At 39.9% G+C, this 24,080-nt stretch overlaps 1 protein-coding gene across 1 annotated transcript in view; it reads left to right on the forward strand.

Moving 5' to 3' along the window:
- The window catches only part of LOC136872192 (uncharacterized), an 80,120-nt gene extending 59,206 nt beyond the window's left edge, over positions 1 to 20,914 (forward strand). Inside the window, exons 5-6 of the mRNA XM_067146030.2 lie at positions 13 to 470; positions 20,673 to 20,914. Of these exons, the coding sequence (XP_067002131.2) occupies positions 13 to 470; positions 20,673 to 20,726 (512 nt within the window). The 3' untranslated portion in view covers positions 20,727 to 20,914. The remainder of the gene's footprint in view (positions 1 to 12; positions 471 to 20,672) is intronic.
- The last annotated feature ends 3,166 nt before the right edge of the window (positions 20,915 to 24,080 follow it).

A 24,080-nucleotide genomic window follows, 5' to 3' on the forward strand; every position in this document is an offset into this window, starting at 1 on the left:
TTTATATTTCAGTGAACGGAGGTGGAGGATTCCGGAAGAGAGCTCAGGCGAAGTTCAATATCCGTGTTAATGGAGGCGCGTCTGGTGGTACAGCTGGAGGAGTTACTGGAGGAGCTGTTGGAGATGCAGCTGGAGGTGCTACCGGAGGAGCTGTTGGAGGAGCATATGGAGGTGCTATTGGAGGAGCTACTGGAGGTTGTGCGAACACACCGGAAGGCTGTGTTATCACGAAGACCAAGACGATAAACGCTGCCGGAGCAGGAGCGAAACTGGATGCCAACTTCCACCTGAACGCCAGAGCAGGCTGTGATGGTCCTGATGGATGTGTGGTCGTCAAGGAAAAAGCTGTCCCTACCCACAGTGTAGCAGCGTCTTCTTCATCATCTTCATCAGCTTCATCTTCAGTGTCTGCGTCAGGATCTACAGCAGGAAATATTGGCGTCAACAAGAACTACGACGGGGTATTCAATGTGAGTATTTATTGACCATCGTCATTTAACTGTAAGCTGTCTTTGTGGATTGGTGGTAGTGTCCTGATCCCAAGGTAGCAGGTTCAAACCCGGCAGAGGTAGTTGGATTTTCGAAGGGCGGAAAAAACTCCATTCGACACTCCATGTCGAACGATGTCGGTATGTAAAAGATCTCTGGTGACACATTTGGTGTTTACCTGTTAACATTAATTGAAAGTCATAGACACCCAAGAGAGTTCCGACTCATTGGCTGAATGGCCAGCGTTGAAGCGTTGAGGCCTTTGGTTCAGAGCGTCCCGATGCGTTCGATGCCCGCTCGGATCGGGGATTTTAATTGCCTTTGATTAATTCTTCTGACTCGGGGACTGGGAATTTGTGTTTCTCCCAACACTTTCCTCTTCGTATTCAGACAACACACTACACTACCAACCACCACAGAAACTCGCAATAGTAATTACATTCCTCCATATAGGGTTGCCGTCAGGAAGGGCATCCGATCCCAAAACAGGGCCAAATCCATATGCGCGACACAGTTCGCTCCCGCGACCCCACAGGTGTGGGAAAAGCGGTAGAAAAAAGTAAAGATTAGTCGCCCAAGGGAGATTCGGCTTACTCTGCCATCTAGTAGGTCTAGAGTAAAACGAAACGTCGAAATTGACGAACAGATAGCCAGATGGTGCCAAATTAAAATGTCTGCATAGGGTAGTTGTTTGTTTCCTTTTTTTTTTACAATTTGCATTACGTCGCACGGACACAAATAGGTCTTATGGCGACGATGTCATAAGAAAGGGCTAGCAGTGGGAATGAAACGGCCGTGACCTTAATTAAGGTACAGCCCCAAAATTTTCCTGGCGAAAATGAGAAACTACGGAAAACCATCTTCAGAGCTGCTGATAGTGGAGTTCAAACCCACCATACGATTATTATTATTATTATTATTATTATTATTATTATTATTATTATATTTAATTGCAGATGTTGCAGCGAACCATGGGCAGAAATTTCAACACATCCTCCTAATTTCACAGGTTGAATCCTAACTATGGTGACCATATCTCGATAAAGAAGGGGAAAATTTGTACCACAGGCCTAACTAACTTCCGATGGCCAATATTTACGATATGTAATTTCTACAGCAGGCCTGCACAGCATAAGGCCCGTCGCAGTGATATTTATTTTCGCCGTCTATCTGATATAAGCCAGCCCCGTGATGTAGGGGTAGCGTGCCTACCTCTTACCCAAAGGGCCCGGGTTCAATGTTAGCTTGCTGATTTAACCCTGCTCGCTCAATAATTTTATCTAGATACTTGAGCGATATTTCCATATTTGGTGATCAACGGTTGACTGTTGAGACCTGATCTAGTCCCTTCCACACACTTTGTCTTTTCATAAGAAATTTGGAGTTCTGTTTTGGCTGCCATTTCATGGAGTTTTTCTACAGACCGGATTGCTTCCTGTCTTTTGTTGGATAGGATACCAATGTCTTCAGAAAATGCTAGGCAGGTAAGGAGAATTTTGTTTTGGAGCCATCTACCAATCGTCAAAGACAAAGACAAAGTCACCTCCGTACAGGCCATGAAGGCCCTTGGAGGAGTGGAAGGTAAAGGCCTCCACCATTGTTAACCGCGGCACGTGATGGGGTAGAGTGGTTAGCTCTATGCCCGGCCGCCTTTGCCCCCAGGAGTTAACCTGGAACTCAGTTTTGGTGTAGGGTAAGTGAACCTCAGGGTCATATGCACCTCCGGAAGTGGAAATCTCGTTTCTTATATTTTACGACTTCCTGACAGGAATTCGAACCCACGTCCTTCCGGGCGAACCGATCACGCCTTTGCCGCCTCAGCCAGGCAGCCCCTATCTACCAATAGTAGTAGTAGTTTTATTTTGACGTATCCTAATCACTTTTAACAGAACCAAATTAAGCAGCAAGGGAGATAATCCATCTCCTTGTCTGACTCCTGTTTTTATTTCAAATGATTCAGTTGCATATTGTACCAGGAAATGCCCGTATTTTATATCTTGATGAGCATGAGATGGTACGCAGGGCGGGTACGGCACATCAAACTGGAGTGGGTACAGAGAGAAAGAGGATTTGCTTTGAATGAAGTTCTGAATTTTTAAACTATTTGTTTGTTGTATAAAGTCAAATTCATATCACCTCAATACGGTAGAGTGGAAGATGGATTTAGCGTGACGTTTCTCCATCTTGCGGCTGGCGATATCCCGCGTTGCTCTGCTACTGCTCCCGTCCTTACCATGGGGAAGCTCTCGGTACCATGGGGCCATGTACACTCCAACGAGGGCAGCTGTAAATGTTCTTGAAGTTCTAGAAGGTCTTGAAGGTCTAGAAGTTTGGGTCGCCGGGCTCATTCACTCTGAAGGATAGCGCGAACACACACACATTTAAGCCCCCTGGACATATTTGACAGATTAAGCTGACGTGTAATTTTTGAACTAACTTTAATCGTTCCCATAAAATGATTTAAAAATGCAAAGACGCCGTATCTAATGTCATTGGAATAGAAAACAAACGCTTCTTTAAGGTAAATAAACTGGTCACTGACGTGAGAAAATAACATTAATTAACTTTCATGCGGCCGAGTGTCAATAGAATCGAATCCGCATTCTTCTTAACGTTACACATGGCACAGATTATCAGATTGTTCACACAAAACAAATAGTTCACTTATGCTTTTTAATGTTGGAAGAAGGTAACGCAACAATTTGCAGAGTTCTACAGTATTACGATTACTTTGAATGTATTTACAAAGTTAATTCAGCACTGCTATGACATTATAAATGGCAGTTACTCCACTTTGGGTAGAAGAAGTTAAAAGCTTTACATGAGAATTTAGTTCCGTTCACACGTACTGTTATACAGATATATCACAAGAAGGTAGCACTATCAGACTATTAATACAGGAGTGAAATTAGTCCCGTTCACTTACATTGTCATATTTATGTTCAAACATGAATAGTAATACTGGTAAGACTTTATAATAATTTGACCGTGAAAGTTAGTTCCGTTCACTGGTAGTTCTAAGTTCCTTTAAAGATACCGTGAAATCAAAGATTTATTCACACGCGAAGTTTTAATGTTTACCTAACATTCAAGTTCCACTTCAAAGAATACAAGTCCTGATGCACGGCTAAGATTTTAAGTTTACTATCAGCAGGAATATTTCAATCACCTCGAGATATTTAAAGTATCGCACTTCTCAATTTTACGGCTGAGTTCCATAACACCTACCTACCTATAGTCCGCACACTTTATGTTGGTGCATTTGTGTTCGGGGTGAGGAGTAAGGAGGGAGGCGTCCCGGTATCGATAGTGCTACCAACCGAAGGAAAATGAAATCTGAATTGAATCGAGAATATGATCGATCGATACGAAGTTTCTAAACCATTATCATCTTAAGCCAACAACTATGTCACATACACATTATATAACATTATAAAACATTTCTCGATGCAAATCTTGTTCCTAGCATGAATTCTATACTTTGGCTTTGTTGTGTAAACAACAACAGTACTAGTACGTAAAGTGTACGCCAGATGTCGCACAACGATGCTTAAGCGATTCATAGTTTGTGTTTCAAAGGTTGCCAGTACGAATCTCGAAGATCGCCGAGGTCGACCGATTCAGCACTAGGGTGTAAATGCACCAACATAAAGTGTGCGGATAATATTTACTCTGGATCGGTCGAAACTGGCTAGAAACTGCCAGGAGCTAAATCTGGGCCTGTTAGACTAAAGAAACAAAGTGTAAAAGGCATGTCCACAAAGCAGAGAGACAATGACGTACAGCATAGGTCAATTAAAATGAGTAAGGTTTATTAACATAAGCTTATCAAGAAAAGATTAAGCTATGGGCATAGAACAAGCAAAATGGGGATAAACAGGGGGTTGATTACTCACATACATAGTTTGTGAAGATATATGAATTGCAATCGAGTCGTTAGACTCATCAAATTGGATCTCATGAAATTTTACACTGTCGCAACAGAGGTATCATGAAAACTGATACAATATTATATTCAATCATTGCCAGACAATGGTAATTAGAACGTGATCCAAAGTATTTCTTTCCTAGAGACCAGATATCATAAAGAGTTGAAAGTAGTAGCTTTCACACAAGAAAAATATTCTCACGGCTTCCCAGACAAAGTCAAGGCTTTTATAAAAATCTCCAGAGAGACTGTATCCGCAGAAATCAAAAACGCCAGTGAAGCACTGTTGGCAGAAAAGGAAAAAAAATATGGAACACAAGGAGATTAAACGGAGTTGCCATAGTAACGGAAACAAATAAACATGAGTCAAATGAAACAAGTAAAATGAGAGCAAAATCCCAATAATAAGTATGTAAATCGACTGAGCAAGCCGGAAACAATAGCGAGATAAAACAAAAATAATGAAAAAGCAAATATCCATAAGATAACGAAAAATAACAGAGGTCCAATAACCGTACCACACCCACACGCGCATATATACTCAGAGACTAAATATGCGAAGCAGAATGAATATCATGACACGTTACGATAAGAATCGTAACAGCATGACAAGAATCAGTCGATGGCTCATGAGCTTGATCTGAGAGCCCAGATCAGATATCTGGGTCGCCGCAAATAGAACTGGCTCACCCAGTCGATACCGTAACCAAAATAACTTACACGCCGCATCCACGCATTCATATCGTACATCAAAGTGAACATAAATCGTGCAGCATCAGCGTTAAACCATATTATAGAACATAAGCTCAAGCCAGATGTCGAAGCCAAAGAGATGTAAAAGGTCTCCAATCGAAACCACAAACAAACTCAACACACACACGAAACAATCGGGTCATTGCTTTATTTCGCTCAACGTAGGAACGATAACATAAAAAGCAGACATGAAGAAAAAGGAAGGGCACTGAAATAAGCCTGCAGCAAAAAAGTAAAGAATAATACAGAGAACAAGGATCTCTCAGTAAACAAAACCAGCATAACTATGGCAAACCAAGGACGGATAAATAGGATAAATACCTGGAGATTGAAGAAATCAATTGTATTGGTTCTAAGTAATCATAGTCATTGACTCTGAACTGAGAGAGCCATACAAAGTAAAGTATGAATCTTTTTGAAATACCATTTATATGAAAATCATCTCGTAGACTAACGTCTCCATCTTTTTTATCCAAGCCATTATTGTCCGAAGATCAGAGATCACACGAATCAAAGGTAAGCTAGAAAGAAATGCTTTGGCAATCCTTTACATGAGGTGCCATCTGTCCAATGGGGATGAATTACACGTCAAGTTAGGCATAGAGAAATCTAACCAATAAACCAATCACAACTGACTGATCTATGACATCGCAAAGAATGCGATATCAGTAAAGAAAGATTTGAAGGTAATGAGGTGCGGCACAGTTCACAATGACTATTGAATTGCTTTAAAGTTATTCTCGCCGTAATTTAGTAAAGTTGAAACAGTAGACTTTGATTTCGCAATATTACATCGTAGCATCAACTTCCATCAGCCAACCATCCTGGTTCGACTGTGGGAGAAGACTGTGTTGTGTCGAATTTTCGCGTGTCATTTACTGTATACTGAAGTCGCGGAAATTGCAGCTGTTTCATTTCTCTCAATAACTTTCTTAATCCAGGGTGGATTTTAATTAAACTTGGTGGTATTGGAGATATTAAAATGATGTGTACGGTGTAGTTATTCTCATATTCGTGTCATAATTCGTATGCGAAGTATTCAGGATAGAAGGTATTGCACCTGTCCAGGGCTTCAGTGCATAATAATAATAATAATAATAATAATAATAATAATAATAATAATAATAATAATAATAATAATAATAATAATAATAATAATAATAATAATAATAATTCGTAAGTGCATCGGTTGAATGGAAAATACGTGATGAGATCTTCGACGAACGACCCCAGAATCGAAATCTCATCACCCCTACTTATAGTAACCGCGGCTAAAGTTTTAGAGCAAAACGGGTCGATGGTGCGTCCGTACTAATGGGCATTATGCAAATCATTTATAAGTAGGGATCTCAAATATTTAAGAGGAATACAACATCACTACTTAATTAGAAGAATGACATTTTAAAAGTTTTATCAAAATAAAATTTATCATAACCTGAGAAAAGAACATTTACAACTAAAATAAAGTGTGCCATAAAATAGCATTAATCATAAGTATGTGGGATTTAAATTGGTAAATTATTATTCAACTGTCCTGTGGAATTTGCATTCCACACCAAATAATCCCAATGTTAAGAGGCATTTCCTTTTAATATCACTTCCACTATTCACGACATTGTTAAACATTCATTAATTAATTAGTCAATTAATTATGTATAATAATAGTCACAATAATGATCACATGTTATGTCATCATCCCAACCTCCTATTCATGAGTTGGAGTCTGAAATATTATGATCTCCTGTGATTATATCATTACGCAATCAAGGAATTAAGACAATATGTTGATTATGACAAGCACATCCCAAAATATCTGAAAGTCATATTTAGCCCCTAGTAACTAACTTCATTGTTATTTACAAAGATGTAAATAATCACATAGGCATATTTTGCCGGAATTAATACATTGAATCGTTCAATACAAAATAACACTGAACTTATGAATAACACATTAACGATAACACAATATTTTACATGTAATAATACACTCATCTACTATTAAACAAATATGATGACCTTTTTTCATATGTACATGATTATATGGAAGGAATGGTCCTTCCATCACCAAAATAACGGTGATGATATACATTGCCCTTGGATGGGGTCGAACTCGTGGTCTCTTTGCATCAGGATGCATGTTTTTAAATCTGCAGATCGCATGAAATAAATTAAATAAAATTGGGAGGAATTCTACTGTTTCCTAACATATTAATTCAATTGCGATGACAATTAGCCATTCTCTCTGTGAGTGTTTGTCGGATATTGCTAGAACGGAAATGGTCAGTCAACACTCCAAAGTCGAAAGCTTGTAACCTGCCCGCAATCTCCTCAAAGCCTATACAGCTGACACTTTCACTTAGCGTAACGGTATTCTAGACCGTCTCCCTTCCATTCAGTTAAGGGAAGATATCTCTCTTCAATCAGCTGCCTCAATATTAAGTTCGGGCTAACACGACTCCTTTGAGCTTAACTCTAACATGTTAATTCTCATATGGTTCTATTCAACCTAATTCCACTATAATTAGTGTGGTACGATTCCTAACACTTTACATAAATTATCTGTGACATATCTCTATCTTGCTTTGATTATCAATTGGCAACATATTAACCGACCACCGTTTCCAGCTCAACACCACAAACACCGGCATATATTTACATAAGAACTTATTATTCAGAACATTCTAAAAATTTACATATTATATCCACGATCTGGAAATCGTACTTGCGTCCAAAATTTCACTTTTAACTCCTCAAATACTTTGTTTTACGCATGGGGTACAAGTCATCCATGTACTCTCTGAAGATACACAACGTTTCATTTTGTCATAATATTTGAAATTATCTAAATGGATACCACTTCCATTCATTATAACACTTCACGAAGACAAAATAGCAATACTGAAACATTATAATTAACATGTATTACTTTCCAAGGGGTTTAAATTAAATGCTGGTTACCATACCAGTGAACAAAATTCCTACTACACAAGCTAAGAGACTATAATCCCTTTGAAACAGCCCGCGATCATCATTCACATTTTATCTAATTGACATGCAAGTTTTTTATTATAAATAGGTAGGGTATGACCTTCAAACATAGTAAATTGAGGTGTATTTATCTAGGGTGATCATTCTTGTCCGAGGAGGCACATTCGGCTTAAGCTATCATCTTGGCGTCTTCGATGTCGTGAGGTCCTTGATTCGCTGCTGGGATGAGATTCTCCATGTTGTAGATTTTACCGGGTCGGAATGATCTTGAAGACACCAGACACAATGAGATGCAGAATAGGTAGGTGATTCGTATATTCTCTTCCAAGATCGACGGTCACTCGTTCCAATATGCAAAGGGGAAACACTGAGATTACAATTGCGTCAACTTGTAATACGCACTACAATCTAGTATGTTTAACATTATTCTAATGTTGCTGAAATATCACGTACTCACTAACACTGTAATTTGATGTTAAGGGTCAGAAATTCTCCTATTTCACAACTCCTCACAATGTAAGACAACTCACTCATCACGTTTATATTTTCGGCAGACGCTGCCCATTTATTATTATTATTATTGTTATACGGGAATCACTATTTTTCTTGATAAATTTACTTTTCAACTTTATAGTTGTAATTTCGATTACGCTTCCACAACACTTCACTATATTTGACTAATCGTGAATCGAATTAGCCTCACGCGTATCCATTACACATGTATAAAAGTAGCTGGGGTGCTATGCAGCTCAATGTAGGTGGAATATTCCTTGTTCACTAACACCAATGATTACACCATAGTGCAGAATATCGTAAATACACGAATTTTTTACAATCTGCGGCACGTCAATAATCAATGCGCTCAAATAAGATTTTACACAGTATTTTTACCACTTATAACTTAAATCGTAGTACTTCATCACTAATGAAATTATTGCACCATTTCACTGGTCGTGCAAAATAACGACACGTCTGGACAGTCCGGAGACATAGTAGAGAATAGCTAGATGGTCTTCTGTCCAACTTCTTTTGTAATACATAGGGTAAAAATCAAGAGTGGGAGGTAGCCACGCCTCCACGTCGGAAGTCGCTCCGGAAATAGCCGTTTGTCGGTGTTGATTTGCATATCAAAAGATAGCTCTGACCTTCTATATTTTACTGATCGAATCTTATTCTCGTAGGATCGGTGGTTTGATCATAATCGTCAAAGCGTCATCTAGCGCTTGTGCAATGATTGACTTACGTCTTGCCGAAATTCAAGGTAGGCTCACCTCGCCAGACCCGTGACGACGTTCTGTAATTCTCCACACGCTCCAGATCACGTAACTAATGATAAGTTGAGTAACTGGAAGATGTTTTGTTGTCATAATTAACTAAAGTGTTCTCTGATTATGACAAGCTCCTGTTCATGAATATTGAGCGCGTATGTCAAGAATCACGTGATTATTGGTATTAATATTGAAAATTTTGAAACAAATGAAGGTTTTTGGTTGGCATCGGCAAACTTTAAAATTCACCAACAAATATTTAGGGAATTACGTCTCCCTAGGTTAACCCGACTTATTAAGTATGGCTCGCAGGCTGTCACATGACTATTACCTCTTCCAACTCACTCCCACAAGAGAGAGAGAGACATCCCAATTGCTGGCTAGCGTATGACTCACCTTTGTCATTACGCACAAAGAGACTTTCATCCTATGAAGCAGTAGCGCATCTTTCGTGTCCCGTGCAGCACTAGAGACTGCTATTTATGCGACTAAACATCATAGAATGACGCGGAAAACGGCATATTATTGATATGAGATGTCACGATATGGTATCTATAGTACCGTGAACGCTCACAGTATGGAAACTTCTATGCTTAGCCTTGGCGAGTTTTAGCTGGCTCCTACGTCACTCGCCACATGCTTGCTGTAGCCGGCTACTCTGTTGGCGCGCGGTGGGTATTTTAAAGTTTGAAATACTTCAGCACTAATGCTGGACGAGCGTTTCTAGTAATACATGTTTTATAACAATAATTAATTTCGTGTGGCTATTTCTAGCCTTGTGCAGCCCTTGGTAGGGCACCCGCTGCCGAGAATGGGTAGCATCACCGTATATGAGAATTTGTCAGGAGGTTCTTGCCTGATGCATGCATTTTTTGTCTTTTTTTTTGGTCATAAATATGTTTTTCCCCGTCAGTATATCGTCGCTGCCGGGAAAAAACCTCCTATGTGAAATATTTTAGCTTAGAATTTTGACCGGTAAGATTCTGTCATCTAAGGTGCAATATTGTATGCATATTGTCAAGGCATTCTCGCTCTTCATAATGTATGAGCTGCGGGTTAGTATATCTCCGAAAATATTATCACATAAGAGGTTTTGTCCCGGCAACGACGGTATGCTGGAGATCAGTTTTCCTCCACTGGATAGTACCAAACGAATATGTTAGAACTGGTATAACGAAAGTAGCCTTTATAATGTTCTTTCCTGTGAACTTAGAATGCAGGAACTCATATACCCGTTGAAGATGAAGTTTGGTGAGCTTTTCTTATGCATTATCGTTGTTCGCTGGTTGTAGCCTTCGATCTCGTATGCTTCGTTCTGGCCAAGGGGAGGAATGTTCCGTCTGTTTGTGATATGTATTCCTTGAGCTGGTTGAGATCGTTCCAGATGGTCTGGATGCCATATTTGTCAAGTCCAAACTGCATATGTCCAGAAATAAACTATGGGTGACTGGAAATAGATATTTCAATTGTATTTTGAGCCGCCCATATGCAGGGGATGCGGTTTCTTGCGCGTGACACTGGTGTTACCTTTAATGTCGAACCGATAACCGGTTGATTTAACAAACTGTGAGAGTGGATTGAGTGTCAAACAGAACCAGAGAGGGCTCAGGGATTCTCTTTGAAATATACCTCTTTTGATGTGTCTATTCGCTGTCCGACTCTTTGGCTGAATTAAAAAATGAAAAAAAAGTGTGGTCTTCCTATAAAACCCCAGTCCATTAAGTGATTTTTTAAAGATGTACATATCAAAATCTGCTCCTGGGTGAGTAAACTCTAAATATTAGTTTTGGCGGAGATATATTCAATAGTACAAGAGAAAATTTTTGTTCTTTGTATAAACCCCCAGAGTGTTCGGTGATTTTTAAATGTTATGCATATTGAAATCTATTCCTCGATGACTGGACTCAATATATGAAGTTCGGTCGAGATGTAATCAATAGTGTAAGAGAAAATTGAAGAAATCTGTTCTGTTCTTCCTACAAACCCTCCAGTCTGTTCAGTGATTTTTAAATTATATGCGTATCGAAACCTGATTCTGGATGTGTAGACTTTAAATATGAAGTTTGGTCGAGATCTATTCAGCCGTTTACCCGTGATAGTGGAACAAACAGACACGAAAGCTAAAAACTGCTGATACGACCTTGGGTTCACCCAAAACGGATATATATATATATAATGGAAAAAATGGCATTACAGACAGTGGAATCCCTACGACTTTACTTATAATCTATATATATAAAAGAACTTGTCCTGTCTGACTGACTGACTGACTGACTGACTGACTGACTGACTGACTGACTGACTGACTGACTGACTGACTGACTGACTGACTGATTCATCATCGCCGAGCCGAAACTACTGGACATAGAGAAATGATATTTTGGGGATACATTCATATTAACATGTAGGTGCTCGCGAAGGGAGGATTTTTGGATATTCCGTCGCTAAAGGGGTGAAAAGGAGAGTTAATTTTTAAAATGAGAATATCTATGTCTCAAAAACTTAAAGGTTTAGAGTAATAAAAATTGGTATTTGGTATCTCAATTAAAAATAAAGAAACACGTATTTTTTGTTTTCGGAAAATCCCGATAGGAGGTGTGAAAGGGGTGAAAATGGTTGAATACCTTTAATAAGGATTCTTGTATCTCAGAAACTGAAGATGTTACAGACCTGAAAATCGGTCATTGAGATCTCCTTTATAAATAAAGAAACATCTACCTTTTGTTTTTGGGAAATCCAAATAGTGGAGGGTTGAAAGGGGGGTGAATTTTTAAAGTGAGTGTATGTATATCTCAAATCTTTAAAAGTTTGCAAATGTAAAAATTGGTACTTAGAATCTGCTTTGAAAATAAAGAAACACGTATTTTTGTTTTCGGAAAATCCCATGGAAGGGGGTGAAAAGGGGGAAAGGGGGTTGAACACCTTTCATGTGGAAACTTATATCTCAAAAACTGAAGATGTTACAGTCATGAAAATTTAAATTTGGAACCTCCTTTAAAAATAAAGAAACACTTTTTTGTTTTTGGAAAATCCAAATAGGGGGGGGGGTGAAAAGGGGTAAATTTTTAAAATGAGTGTATCTATATCTCGAAACCGTAAAAGTTTACAGACGTAGAAATTGGTATTTAGAATCTCCCTTCAACATAAAGAAACACGTATTTTTTTGTTTTCGGAAAATCCAAATAGGAGGGGTGAAAAGGAGTGACAAATGTGTTGAATGCCTTTAATGAGGATACTTATATCTCAAAAACTGAAGATATTACAGACTGGAAAAATATATTTGGGATCTCCTTTAAAAATAAAGAAACATGTACTTTTTGTTTTTGGAAAATCCAAATAGTGGAGGGTTGAAAGGGGGGTGAATTTTTAAAATGTGTGTATCTATATCTCAAAACTTTCAAATTTTACAGATGTAAAAATTGGTACTTAGAACCTACTTAAAAATAAAGAAACACGTATTTTTTTGTTTTCGGAAAACCCCGACAGGAGGGCTGAAAAGGGGTGAAAAAATTGTTGAACGCCTTTAATAAGGATCCTTATATCTCAGAAAGTGAAGATGTTAATGGCCTGAAAATCGGTATTTGGTATCTCCTTTATAAATAAAGAAACAAGTATTTTTTTTGTTTTTAGAAAATCCAAATAGTATGGGGTTGTTTTCGGAAAATCCCAATAGGAGGGGTGAAAAGGAGTGAATAATGGGTTGAATGCCTTTAATGAGGATACTTATTGAATTTTTAAAATGAGTGTATCTATATCTCAAAACTTTCAAAGTTTACAGATGTAAAAATTGGTACTTAGAATGTCCTTTCAAAATAAAGAAACACGTAATTTTTGTTTTCGGAAAATCCCATGAAGGGGGGTAAAAAGGGGGGAAAATGGGTTGAACACCTTTCATGAGGAGACTTATATCTCAAAAAATGAAGAGGTTACAGTCATGAAAATTTAAATTTAGAACCTCCTTTAAAAATAAAGGAACACGTATTTTTTGTTTTTGGAAAATTCAAATAATGTAGGGGGTGAAAAGGGGGGTGAATTTTTGAAATGAGTGTATCTGTATCTCGAAACTGTAAAAGTTTACAGACGTAGAAATGGGTATGTAGAATCTCTTTTCAAAATAAAGAAACGCGTACTTTTTGTTTTCGGAAAATCCCAATAGGAGGGGTGAAAAGGAGTGAATAATGGGTTGAATGCCTTTAATGAGGATACTTATATCTCAGAAACTGAAGATATTACAGACCTGAAAATCGGTATTTGGGATCTCCTTTAAAAATAAAGAAACATGTACTTTTTGTTTTTCGAAAATCCAAATAGTGGAGGGTTGAAAGGCGGGTGAATTTTTAAAATGAGTGTATCTATATCTCAAAACTTTCAAAGTTTACAGATGTAAAAATTGGTACTTAGAATCTACTTTACCAGGCAAATGCTGGGGCTGTACCTTAATTAAGGCCACGGCCGCTTCCTTCCAACTCCTAGGCCTTTCCTATCCCATCGTCGCCATAAGACCTATCTGTGTCGGTGCGACGTAAAGCCCCTAGCAAAAAAAAAAAGAATCTACTTTCAAAATAAAGAAACACGTATTATTTTGTTTTCGGACCATCCCAATGGGAGGGGTGAAAAGGGGTGAAAAATTGTTGAATGCCTTTAATAAGGATCCTTATATCTCAGAAACTGAAAATGTTACTGACCTGAAAATCGGTATTTGGGATCTCCTTTGTAAATAAAGAAACGTGTATTTTTTGTTTTACGAAAATCCAAATAGGGGCGGGGTGAAAGGGGGGTGTGTTTTAAAAATGAGTGTATCTATATCTCAAAACTTCAAAAGTCTGCAGATGTAAAAACTGATATTTAGCAACTCCTTTAAAAATAAAAGAACACGTACTTTTTTTCTGTAAATCCCAATAGGAGGGGTGAAAGGTGTGAATAAGGGGTTGAATGTCTTTAATGAGGATACTTATATCTCAGAAAATGAAGATATTGCAGACCAGACAGTTAGTATATGGAATCTCCTTTAAAAATACAAAAACATTTATTTTTTGTTTTTGGAAAATCTGATTAACGGGGGTTGAACAGGAGTGACAAATTGGGGTGAATTTTTAGAAAGAGTATTTCTACAGTATATCCCAGAAACGTAAAATGTTACAGACGTAAAAACTGATATTTGGAATCTCCTGTTAAAGTAAAGAAACAGGTATTCTCGGAAAATCCAATGAAGGGAGGTGGGCGGGGTGAAAGTTGAAAAATTAATGAATTAATTGTATGAGGATACTTACATCTAATAAAAACTAAAGTTCTTACAGACGTAAAAATTAGTATTTAGATCTTCTTAAAAATAAAACGACGTGTTTTTCGGGGGGGGGGGCGGCGGGGAATCATCTTTGGGGGCGGGTGTGAAAACGAGTTGAATTCGTTTCATGGGGGCACATATCTCAAAAACTGAAGATAATCGGTATTTAGAAGATCCTTTACTATTAAAGAAAAAATATTTTGCCGGAAAATTCACTCAGGGGGGGGGGGAAGGAGTGTGAAAGTAAGTGAATAAAAGTGAATTATTTTTATGGGATTACTTATATCTCAAAAGTGAAGGTAACACACGTGAACACTGGTATTTGGAATCTCCTTTAAACATAAAGAAACACGCCTTCTTTTTTTTTGGGGGGGGGGTAAATCAACTTAACCGCGGTGGGGTGAAAACGGAGGTGAGACCAATTGATTTTACTGTTCCTAATGTACTTATAAGGAGCCTCCGTATCTGGCGGCAGCGCGCTGGCCTCTCACCACTGGGTTTCGTGGTTCAAATCCCGGTCACTCCATGTGAGGTTTGTGCTGGACAAAGCGGAGGCGGGACAGTTTTTTCTCCGGATACTCCGGTTTTCCCCGTCATCATTCATTCCAGCAACACTCTCCAATATCATTTCATTTCATTTGTCATTCATTATTCATTGCCTCAGAGGAGTGCGACAGGCTTCGGCAGCAGGCACAATTCCTATCCTCACCGCTAGCTGGGGGCTTATTCATTCCATTCCTGACCCGGTTGAATGACTGGAAACGGGCTGTGGATTTTCAATGTACTTATTCCGATCATAAACCGATCATTTTTCATCTTTCCTGGGTTCGTTTTCAAGAGCTATTTTTTTCCTTTGGAGAACCTTCTTAGATTACAGTAGATTCTTCTGGCATATAAATAAAAATTTAAACACATTTGAAATAAACGATAGGTATAAGATTGTCCGTGCAATTGTTCACCAGCACGGAAGTATGTCATTCGTATCGCCAGAAGTCCTGCGCACTTGCCTACGGGCGACAATGGTGCTGGTCATACTGTCATCAATGGCAATGGTAGTAGATGTAATTTACCGCCAAGTAGAGGTCTTGTATCTTGCTGTTGGGGTCCAGAGCATCAATAATAATAATAATAATAATAATAATAATAATAATAATAATAATAATAATAATAATAATAATAATAATAATAATAATAATAAGAAGAAGAAGAAGAAGAAGAAGAAGAATGTTCTGGACCGTCGTCAAAATATGCGGACCGTGCTGGAAACGGGTCCTGGACGGGTAATGACTACGATTGCAGTCCGGCCGCCGGTTCAGTACCGCCAAGGCACCTAAGACGACACCACGCCGGATCTCCTCAAGGATTTGATCCACATTAAAAATGCTTATAGAAAAGATGGCAAAGATTTAGGGACCCAACTGACCGGGTGGAATACCTGGACCTAGCCCGGGAAGTACGGAATCGATTGCTGGAAAAAAGATTGAAAATGGGAGGAACGTTGCCGTAATCTCTCAGAAAACGAGTCAGATTGCGAATTTTGGCGGAATCTCCCAGAAAACGAGTCAAATCGCGAATATCAGCGGGTTATATATAAAACAATAAGCATTCAATTATAAATTTCAGTATAATACCGTGGCGAAGCACGGGTATCTTGCTAGTTTATTTATAAGAATATTACAGTTTGTCTTTCTATCAGATTCATTACGCTGACATTTAATTCAAACCTTTCAGCATAATTAGAATAGTTGTGTGAAGTGACGTAGAAGTCCCCGAGAAAGGTCAAGATTGACAGTCGGTTTGTCTCGTATCATTTGGGATAAACCCAAAATATTATCAGTGCCAGAGTAAGATGGAGCTTGCCTCACCATCACTGCACATTGCGTTGGTGTGTCACACATCAGTTATCAGAAGACCCTGGTTTAGAAGCTATTAAGCGCGAAGGAGGCTTTCTATGAATGTAGTCGTGATGACCAAGGAGAATATATTTTTAATGGCAATATTTATGATATCATGCAAGGGTCTGTCTCTCGCCAGAACATAAAGCTCGTGGAACGTTCAAAATTCTTGGAAAGTCATTGTTATTAAGATAAAAAGTTAACAAGATCCGAATGACTTCCAGAATTACCATCAATAAAACAGTTTTTAATCTCTGGAATGTGTTTTTCTGTTGACGGTGGAGTTTTACAATTACCACCTAATTGGCATCGTAACAGAAATGAGATACTAAAAATTCTCATTTTGTAAAATGGATTCAGAACCTTTCTAACCTCATTGTCTAACCACGCATGTTAATAACACCGAGCTCGATAGCTGTAGTCGCTTAAGTGCGGCCAGTATCCAGTAATCGGGAGATAGTGGATTCGAACCCCACTGTCGGCAGTCCTGAAGATGGTTTTCCGTGGTTTCCCATTTTCATACCAGGCAAATACTGGGGCTGTACCTTAATTAAGGCCACAGCCGATTCCTTCCCATTCCTAGGCCTTTCCTATCCCATCGTCCCCATAAGACATATCTGTGTCGGTGCGACGTAAAGCAAATAGAAAAAAATTAGCATGTTAATAACATACATATTACGCTTTCCAGCGTTCAGTCTTGCAAGGCCCTGTGATTTACCTATACTTCTCCACAATCCACTATTTCCAACTACCTCAACTAGTTCTACATCCCTGTCTCTCTTACCCTCTGCAGTAGACTCCATTATTCTCCTAATAACCTATCCTCCTCCACTTGCCACACAAGGCCAGTGTGATTAGCTGCCACCCACGGGGGTCTGGGTTCGATTCCTGGCTCTGCTACGAAATTTGAAAAGTGGTACGAGGACAGGAGCGGAGTCCACTTAGCCTCGGAAGGTCAGGAGGGGGGGGGGGGGCGATTCCCTCCTCAACCATCCTCGAAGTAGTTTTCCGTGGTTTCCACTTCTCATCCAGCAAATGCCGGGATGGTACCTAACTTAAGGTCACGGCCGCTTCCTTCCCTCTTCCTTGTCTTCCCCCTGTGGGTGGGGGCGGTAGAATAACACCCACGGTATCCCCTGCCTGTCGTAAGAGGCGACTAAAAGGGGCCTCAGGGGCTCTGAACTTCGGAGCGTGGGTTGGCGACCACGGGGCCCTCAGCTGAGTGTTGGCATTGCTTCCACTTACTTGTGCCAGACTCCTCACTTTCACCTATCCTATCCGACCTCCCTTGGTCAACTCTTGTTCTTTTTGGACCCCGACGCTATTAGGTTTGCGAGGGCTAGGGAGTCTTTCATTTTCATGCCCTTCGTGGCCCTTGTCTTCCTTTGGCCGATATCTTCATTTTTCGAAGTGTCGGATCCCTTCCATTTTTCCTTCTGATTAGTGTTATATAGAGGATGGTTGCCTAGTTGTACTTCCTCTTAAAACAATAATCACCACCACCACCACTCTTCCTTGTCTATCCCTTCCAATCTTCCCTTGCCCCCACAAGGCCCCTGTTCAGCATAGCAGGTGAGGCGCATGAGCAAAATACTGGTCCTCCTCCACAGTTGTATCCCCGACCAAATGTCCCACTCTCCAGGACACTGCCCTTCAGGTGGTAGAGGTGGGATCCCTCCCCGAGTTCAGCGGAAAATCAACCCTGGAGGGTAAATGGATTAAATAAATAGAAAGGCCCTTGCCGCCTCTGTGGTGTAGTGGTTAGTGTGATTAGCTGCCACACCCAGAGGTCTGGGTTCGATTCCTGGCTTTGCCACGAAATTTGAAAAGTGGTTCGACGACTGGAGCGGGGTCCAATTAGCCTAGGGAGGTCAGGGGGGTTTCGATTCCCTCCTCAGTCATCCTCGAAGTACTTTTCCGTGGTTTCCCACTTCTCCTCCAGTAAATAATGCCGGGATGGTACCTAACTTAAGGTCACGCCCGCTTCCTTCCCTCTTCCTTGTATATCCCTTCAAATCTTCCGTTTCCCTCACAAGGCTCTTGTTCAGCATAGCAGGTCAGGCGCCTGGGCAAAATACTGGTTCTCCTCCCCAGTTGTATCCCCGACCAAATTTCCCACTCTCCAGGATACTGCCCTTGAGGTGGTAGAGGTGGGATCCCTCCCTGAGTTCCGCGGAAAATCAACCCTGGGGCGTAAACGGATTAAATAAATAAATAAAATTAATTGTAAGGCCCTTACCTAAATGCCAGTTAAAATGAAACTGAAGCTATATTTTAAGAAAAAAATAGACTTCCTTTGTCTATTTAGTTAATATAATTATGTAAACACAAATGGTTCAGACTTAATCCTGGATCTCAATAACAGATAACGTTATTTAATATTTTTGAAAAATTCACCCTTAGAAGAACATAATTCTTAAGAGACAAAATCCTAACCACAACTCAATGAACTTACTCAAAACGTTAACAGTTTGTTCAATGTCATATTCTCTGTTTCAGGAGTTTCAGTTACTTCAGTTTTCAACCATTTGTGTCGGTTTCCTTCCTTCTATGGTCTCTAAGTCATAGGCTAAATTCATTTGTTCATTTTGCATTTCATCTTTTAATTCTTTCTTTCTCTTCGGTTGTATCATTTGGTCAATTACTCGAATTATCCACATAAATCGGGACCTCCCTAGAATAAGGGTGTACGCAACAAATATTTGAAAAATGAGATTTCAGTGGAAATGGGGTGTAAAATCACTCATCTATACTATGGTGTCATCTTATGCCCTAATTGAAATTATAGCTGATTTACAGCCGGCAGAACTTTGTCCTACGTGGTGTACGGATGGAACATCAGTCAAGATGGTGGACAGTGCTTATGTTGGTTCAGCACCAGCTCTAACAGATCATAGACGAAATCATATCCATATTTTGAAATATTTTCTTGACATTTTTATTGTTGTTATTTTTATTATTACACTAATATTATATGCTATCACTTATATTCTAAATACTCGTACAATCGCGATCACAAGAATTCCGGGTGGAAAACGAAACAAGTAACGTTTGGGCGAATATTTTGTGGAGAATTAACCGAGACAACGTCACATGTGTTCGTCTTCCAGGAGGTGGGGCTTGCCCACTCAGAGGCCACTCCAAACTCCATTTTTCTTTTCTTTTCGGGAACTGATTCACATGTTTCTATGGTTAAACATTCTGGCTATACTAGCTTTTCCTAATCAAGGAAAACAATTAATTAACTGTAATTTAATTGTGATGAAGTGTGGACGATATAATCCCACTCCAATATAGTGCATTTAATTGTTTGATCAGCGCTGACAATAACTTCATAGGAATTTTCCAAAGGCCCTTGCGTCTCTGATAATCATAATTATTTCATGCCAGGTTATTTTTACTTTGATTTTATAGGATAACAATTATTATTATTATTATTATTATTATTATTATTATTATTATTAGTAGTAGTAGTAGTAGTAGTAGTAGTAGTAGTAGTAGTAGTATTTAACAGGGCCTAAAGATTTCGAGTGCATAGGATTTATCTTCTGGTGTATACAAGTGTAAGACATACTTGCATATAATTTTCCAGCGTGTCACTTCCAACTCACATATTTTTTAAACCTTAAGTTACAACAATAAAATATTGTTTTTAATAGATGAACTCATTTGTAAACTTGCCTATTCAACTGGTTCAAGTACTGTATATCGTGATATAAACCACAAAAATAATGTTCCTCTCTCCTGAAAAATTACTGATTTGTTGGTTACATCGTTATTCCGCGGAGGTCTTCAATTAAAACGGAAGTACTGCAGTTCATCTGCTCATGTAATGTTTATTTTAATTTTATTATTCACCTTTCGTACTTTCTTGACTGGTAGACATCCTGATTCAAATGCTCCTAAATTTGTAAGTCATGTATTCCTTTTATTTCTTATCACTTTCAAATTCTTTGATCTTAGGCAATTTAGTCCCTCTGTCAAAAAGGTACATTCCCATTTTTTAACCTTTCTTGCCAAACTTTCACTCTCAATTTACCTTTTTTTTTGTTTTGCTTCTGTTTCAGATTCCAATTACAGCCCTCAAGTCCGTAAACCAGTTTCTGAATAATTTCGGTTAGACATTTATTGTTGTTATGTTGTAAGCAAGCATATTCTTCGTGTGGCCGAGGAAATTCTACTGCGCGCCTGAAGATACGTAAATAATACGTACGCGTATATGTCGTAAAATATAATATAGTGTTGATGCTGTGAACATTGTGATAAATTAGGTGCTGACTGGATGTAAAACGGTAGGGATAAAGGGCAACACACACACAAAGTTAAACTACACTACGTCAAGTAATAGTTCTAATATTAGAAGAACAGTTCTGACAGCTAGTGCAGGAGGGAGGGGTTACTGTAGTGCCATTGGAAACTCTAAGTGGACAGCAGGCTCGTCTCCGTGGTGTACGCAGTGGGTCCCCCCACGTTTCCATGGCAACTATACCCCTACTGCCTTCTGTCCAGGCAGGCAGGCAGGCAGTAAACGGACGCTCCCTGCACTAGCTTCAGAACGCTTCTTTCAATATCAGGACTATAAGAAATGCTGCTCTGATACATTATTATTAATCCATTGTCACATGCAAAGAAATAATTATAAGGGTCGCCCTAATGAAACTGAGGACTTACAAAATGAATATTTCAAGGTATACACCAGAACACTTCCGAATATTTCTTAATATTCGGAACATCATTTGTTAATGGATACAATTATACTTCAGCTTTTGATGTATTCATAATAAAAAGTCAATAAAAACAAATCATGTGATTTTTTCTTCCTTCCTTCCTTCTTTCTTTCTTTCTTTCTTTCTTTCTTAATACCTTTACCCTCCAAGGGTTGGTTTCTCCCTAGGACTCAGCGAGGGATCCCACTTCTACCGCCTCAAGGGCAGTGTCCTGGAGCGTCAGACTTTGGGTCGGGTATACACTTGGGGAGAGGACCAGTACCTTGACTAGGCGGCCTCATCTGCTACGTTGAACAGGGGCCTTGTGGGGGTGGGAATATTGAAAGGGATAGACAAGAAAGAGGGAAGGGAGCAGCCGTGGCCTTGAGTTAGGTGCCATCCCGGCATTTGCCTTGAGGAGAAGTGGGAAACCACGGAAAACCACTTTGAGGATGGCTGAGGTGGGAATCGACCCCACCCCCTATTCAGTTGACCTCCCGAGGAGGAGTGGACCCCGTTACAGCCCTCGTACAACATTTCAAATTTTGTGGCAGAGCCGGGAATCAAACCCGGGCCTCAGGGGATAGTACCTAATCACACTATCCTCTACACCACGGAGGCGAACGATTTTTTCCTTATTCCTAACCAGTCATATGCAGAGTGAACAGATTATGAGATTGTCGTGCACATGCCGAGGGCTGCGCTGACAGCGCAGCTTATTTTTGACATTTTTTATTGTGGTCTCACGAGGGGAAACCGCCAAGTGTGACAACCCGATTTCCTAGAAACTTCTTTTAGTGAAAGAGGAGTCGAATTAAGCAAACACATGTTTCAGCTTATTCGTAGACACTCGACCGTTTCCCAGAAAATGACGGTCCAAGTTTCCGACGTGCTTCACGTGACTTTTAGCGCGTATCAAATTTAATTGACACGGTGGCACTGCAGCTATCGGCGCCGGTTCAGGCTGTTGGGACCGGGCGAGTTGGCTGTATGGTTAGGGGCGAGCAGCTTTGAGCTTGCATATGGGAGATAGTGGGTTCGAGCCTCACTGTCGGCAGCCCTGAAAATGATTTTCCGTGGTTTCCCTTAATTAAGGCCACGACCGCTTCCTTCCCACTCCTAGGACTTTCTTATCCCACAGTTGGTGCGACGTAAAACAAATAATTGTAAAAAAACCACGTTTGAGCCCATGTCCAAATCCCATTTAATTGCTTTTTTGTTTGTTTGTTTCATTTATCTAGTTATGGGCATTGTGATGAATGGAGGACTCCAATCATATTGAGGTGAGTGGGAATTGAAGCAGATTACGAGCCAATGGTTGCTTTGTCAGTGACAGTCCACATGGAGTATTTCAAAAGCGTGTCGGTCCTGGAGCCGACTCGCTTGTCAGGTCTCTAGTGTTGCAAAACTGCACGTAGTTCTATCCAGTCCCGCTGCTCGCTCTCAGAGGCTAGGTAGTTAAAACGGAGAGTTGACAACACTGTGTCTCATCCAAATGATGGTGGTTACTTGGTCTCTGGCCCATTTGACGTCTTGTGTGGGACAGGTATAGTATGGAGGGGTAATAGAGACCACTGTATTGAGTAGTCCTGTTCCACGTAAGTTTTCCTTCTTATTTTTGCATAAAAATCAGTGCAGGGCAGGCGTAATGAAATAAATAAGCCAGTGCGTGTGCCTTGTTTGGCCAGACTGTCAACCAGATCGTTGTATGGAAGTTTTGAGTGTCTTTTCACCCATAAAAATGACATGCTCATCCGAACGATTTCATGATGGACTATAGTTCTAATAACCTGCCTTTAGCGGACCATTATGAACCAGCAAACTGTCCATATCGGAATATTTTCACAGTCCCGTGAATTGTAGTTAAATATTCATAGAAGTATTTACGGGAACCTGTCTGATGTGGAAATGGAAGGAAAGTTTGCTGCTATAAGGGAAAATACATAAATTTCCTTCCTGACCCTTTTCAATACATATGGATTCCGAATGGATCTAAGATGGCCGAGATAGCCTTTGGCAGGGAAATTACTGTCTCTGTGCTCGATGATGTAACTTAAATCGCAGAATCAATGAAAGGAATGTCGCCAAACGTCAATGCTTTCACAAAGTCAAGTTTGTCTCACACCCTGGAGCCATAATAAACGAAAATATTCATGAGCTACAACAAATTCCTTTAACAGTGTAATTATGGCCATGTCAATGCAATGGCATTGGTCTATAGCTCATTCCACGTTAAGAAAACAGTTTTGCTCTTATGGACCTACAAGGAGTGAACACCCCCCCCCCCTCTGAGACACCCATAATTCCTCGTGATTAAGGGATATTATACTGTACTTTGTAATGTATTGTGAAAGATAGATAAGAAGGATGAGGCATTTTTGACCTGAATTATTAAAATAACTGCATAACATTTTCTTTTTCATAAATATATTCGTAGGGAGGAAGCACAGTGGCAGGAACAAGCATCGCTTCGTTGCCTTCTTTCATTCTCCTTCTTCTGTGTTGCTCTACTACAGGGCCTCTCAGGGTGCATGCGCCTGGTGCATGCACTGTGCACAGTGCAAAAGACGACTTCGCTTGGTTGACCAGAGTGCTGCCCCCCACTCCTGGATTTGGAGCAATAGCGCTGTCTCTCCCTTTCCCCACGCCTGTCTCGCTCGCTCCCCTTGTCTCCCTCTTCCTCACTTGCTCCGCAGCGCTCCAAATCCGAGCTGAGTTGAGCCGCGTTGAGCCGAGCTTAGCCGAGTAGCCCAGAGACGAAGCGTTGGT

The sequence above is a fragment of the Anabrus simplex genome, chromosome 1 (assembly GCF_040414725.1).
Source record: "Anabrus simplex isolate iqAnaSimp1 chromosome 1, ASM4041472v1, whole genome shotgun sequence".
NCBI lineage: Eukaryota > Metazoa > Arthropoda > Insecta > Orthoptera > Tettigoniidae > Anabrus > Anabrus simplex.